This window comes from Crocodylus porosus, unplaced genomic scaffold, assembly GCF_001723895.1.
Source record: "Crocodylus porosus isolate Cpor-Errol unplaced genomic scaffold, CroPor_comp1, whole genome shotgun sequence".
NCBI lineage: Eukaryota > Metazoa > Chordata > Crocodylia > Crocodylidae > Crocodylus > Crocodylus porosus.
In genome coordinates, this window is record NW_017728918.1 from 27,338,721 (window position 1) to 27,342,142 (window position 3,422).

Below are 3,422 nucleotides of genomic sequence, written 5' to 3' on the forward strand. Positions count from 1 at the left end.
GACCAGGGGGTGGAGCTACCCATGTGGCCCTCAACAGCTTGCCAGAACTCAGTAAGCGGCCCTCTGCCTGAAATAATTGCCTTTCCCTGAACTAAACTGTTGTCAGTGGTGACAGATGATAGAACAAGGAGTCATGGTCTCAAGTTGCAGCAAGTGAAGTTTAAGTTGGATATTAGGAAGTATTTTCTCACTAGGAGAGTAGTAATGCACTGGAACATGGTACCCAGAGAGGTGGTGGAATCTCTGTCCTTGGAGGTTTTTAAGATCTGGCTGGAGAAAGCCTTGGCTGGTGTGATATAGTTGGGGATGGCCCTGTGTTGAGCAGGGGGTTGGACTAGATGATTTCCTGAGGTCCCTTCCAATCCTAATTTTCTATGATTCTATTGGTTCAGCTGAAGCATTATACAAAGAAGCAACTTTTTAATTACAAACATTCAGTCTTTAGGGCACTGGTACCTAAAGGGAATGCCTCTCCATATTGAAATGCTTTCTCAAACCACTACAACAGTGGGTCTTTCAGTGCTTTGAAGCCTTAAATGTAGTTGCATCTGCAAGAGAACTGGTCGTATCTTGTGTTTTAGGGAACAGTAATTAAAAACATACATTGCATCAAGCATCAGGAGTAGGTTGCTCTTTCAGCTTGATTTGAGTTGGCATATTGAAAGGCAAATGTACCCTTCCTAGGAATAATTGGGCTGAGAGAAGATGACTCCGCTGTGAAACAGCTGTTATGTGGTCTCATTTTGTTATTTTTCTCTCTATTAAAAAAAAAATCTTTTGAGTAACTTGGTTAATGCCTTAATTCTTCTGTCTTTTAAATGCCTAGACTAGTGATTTCAGGTATTATTTAACTATACAGTCTAAGAGTATATTAAAATGAAGTGGATTGAAATGTTTGTTGTTATGGGTAATATTTAGAATGACTTGGTTATTATTTTTGTTTGTTTTCTTGCAGCTGATGCAATTAATAATGCAGCAGGGTTTGGTTTTCGAGGCTATGACAAAAACGGAGCAGCATGTTGGGATTTGATATCAAATCTGAGAATCCAGCAGATCGAGGTTTGTTCATGGTTCTGTCTAAATTTACGCTTATGTAAACACTTTGTATTGCATTAAGTTGTCGTGAACTTCTCTGTTCTCAGAATAGCAGTGTGTTACAAACCAGAGGTGATGACAGTTTTTTGGGAAATGGGTGATTAAATCACCTCCCTTTGGCATATGCTCTCTCTGCCCATTTAACTTGTAGAATTTTTGGTAATTATGAAGTTTCTAAAAGTAGAGTTATAGATGAAGGAATAAGAGATGGTTCATAATGGAGTGGTTGATCAAATTCTAGAGTCTTTATCCAGTTCATTCCTGAAGAATCTTTTATTGTTCATAATTCTGAAATACTGCATGAATTTATACTTTGGAAAAATAATTAATATGTTTGGGTTTTACAGTTTGCAACAAGTTTCAAGATGTTTCTTGATAACTGGAATATTCAAACAGCTCTTTGGCTTAAAAGGTACTGTATTTCTTATAGGAAAGCTTTTCTGCTTAAAAAAAAAAATCCTTCAAAATAAGAAATGTATTCAATGCTTGGTTAGAAATCCAAAAATAACAATATTGGTGCTAAGTGGGCTGAGTTCTAGCTTGCAGGTGTGTTGGGGAACACTTTTTGGGGGGCTCAGTGTGAGCATTCTTTGCTACAAATAATTGTAAATAATTTTGTAACGAGGCCATCTAAAAGTCCTCTTCACCCGAAGGGAGATGGCAACCTTGGGCTGGCAGCAGACCATGGAGACTGCTCCCTGGTTGGTTCCTCAAGTTAATACTACAGTTTTGTAACAGCTTTTTATTGTAAATGTAGCTGACTGTGCCAGAGGAGAAAGAAGTGAGGGTCTGAGAGAACTGGGAAGAGAGAGGGCTGTTCCAGAGCTGTCCCTAGGAGGACAAAGTAGAGTGAGAAAGAAGTAGTCCCAGAGAGGACAGCGGATTCCTAGTGAGGACAGGGAGAACTGTGATGGAAGATAAAGGGTGCTTGATTTGAAGCAAGTCTATTGTGCTGTTTGGGATGTTGGCACTATGATCCTCCTCCCGCTTTGAAAAGGAGAACTCATGCTTCCCAGAAGCTGACCAGAGAAGAAACTGAGAAGAGGTTGCTACAGCTTTTGGGGGAAGCCAGGATCTTGAGCCAGAGGTTTGTCCCTTGAAGTCCATGCCAGGGCTGGCTTCAGGGACCCTATAGGAGAGGGAGACCACACAAGGCTGCTTCTTGGGGAGTCCTGATGCAGAGCTTCCCCTCAAGTGACATGATCTGTGACACTTAAAACAATTATCAGATTCAATTAGAGTGTTGCTTTTCTTGGATAGTGCTTTGTTAAATCATGGAGCTGAGTTAACAATGACCTTACTGCATGGAATAAAAAAAAACAACAACCCATAACCGTATAAGCTGTTGATCTTGAAAATAAAACATGCAAATGGGGGGACCTAGAAGTATTCATTTGTGGAGGAATCTTTTTTTATTTTCAAGTTTCCAAGTAGGAGATGTTGTACCCTATGACAGGTATAATCTGCCTCTCTGACTGCTGGCCTGCACAAGGTCTGTATTGCCACAGAAACTTCCCGTCTTGCCTCCTGTTGACTGCATTGCAAGGAGAAGATGTACTGAGTGTTCAGTATTTTCTGTACTCACTTTTTGTGGATAATGCAGATATGAGAGAGCGCCGAAAGAATTAGTGTCTCTGGCTGTTCCTATCCCAGTGTTTGCATGGTGGATAATAGAGCCAAATGGAATGTCCCACCTCTAGAGGTAGCTAGAAGGTAACCTAGTCCATTCCCTTCCTCTGAGGCAGGATCAAGTGTATCTATCCATTTCTGACGTGTTTGCCTAACCCAGAACTATTCAACTTCAGGGTGGCTGGGGCCCCCACCATTCACTGCCCTCTTCCTGTGTGGGGGCCTCGGGCCCTGTCGCCATACTTTCCTACCCCACCCCATTCCACCCCCACAAAGGCAAAAAGCAGAAGTCTGGGGAGGAATCAGTAACTTTGAGACCTTGGTTGCTGCTGAAATAGTGGGGAAGTGGTATATGGGCAAGAGCCTATGGACCACAAACTAACCCCTTATTACCTGCTTGAGGCTCACCAGGTTCGATTTGGATAGCTCTGATCTAACTTCTTTATTTTTAAAATCCTCCCCACAATGGAAATTCTACATTTTCCAAGTTAACCCATTCCAGTGCTTAACTGTCCTTACAGTGTGTTGGTTAGTTTTTCTTAATATATTAACTCTAATCTATAGTTTCTAGGGTCGGAAAGGACCTGAGCAGATCATCTAGTCCGAACCCCCACCAAGGCAGGAAAGAATACTGGGGTCAAACGACCCCAGCAAGATGTTCATCCAACCTCCTCTTAAACACCCCCAGGGTAGGAGCC

At 41.9% G+C, this 3,422-nt stretch overlaps 1 protein-coding gene across 1 annotated transcript in view; it reads left to right on the forward strand.

Annotated features, from left to right (window-relative positions):
- The window catches only part of MBOAT2 (membrane bound O-acyltransferase domain containing 2), a 204,382-nt gene that overhangs the window by 180,987 nt on the left and 19,973 nt on the right, over positions 1 to 3,422 (forward strand). Inside the window, exons 9-10 of the mRNA XM_019537423.1 lie at positions 956 to 1,059; positions 1,443 to 1,507. Of these exons, the coding sequence (XP_019392968.1) occupies positions 956 to 1,059; positions 1,443 to 1,507 (169 nt within the window). The remainder of the gene's footprint in view (positions 1 to 955; positions 1,060 to 1,442; positions 1,508 to 3,422) is intronic.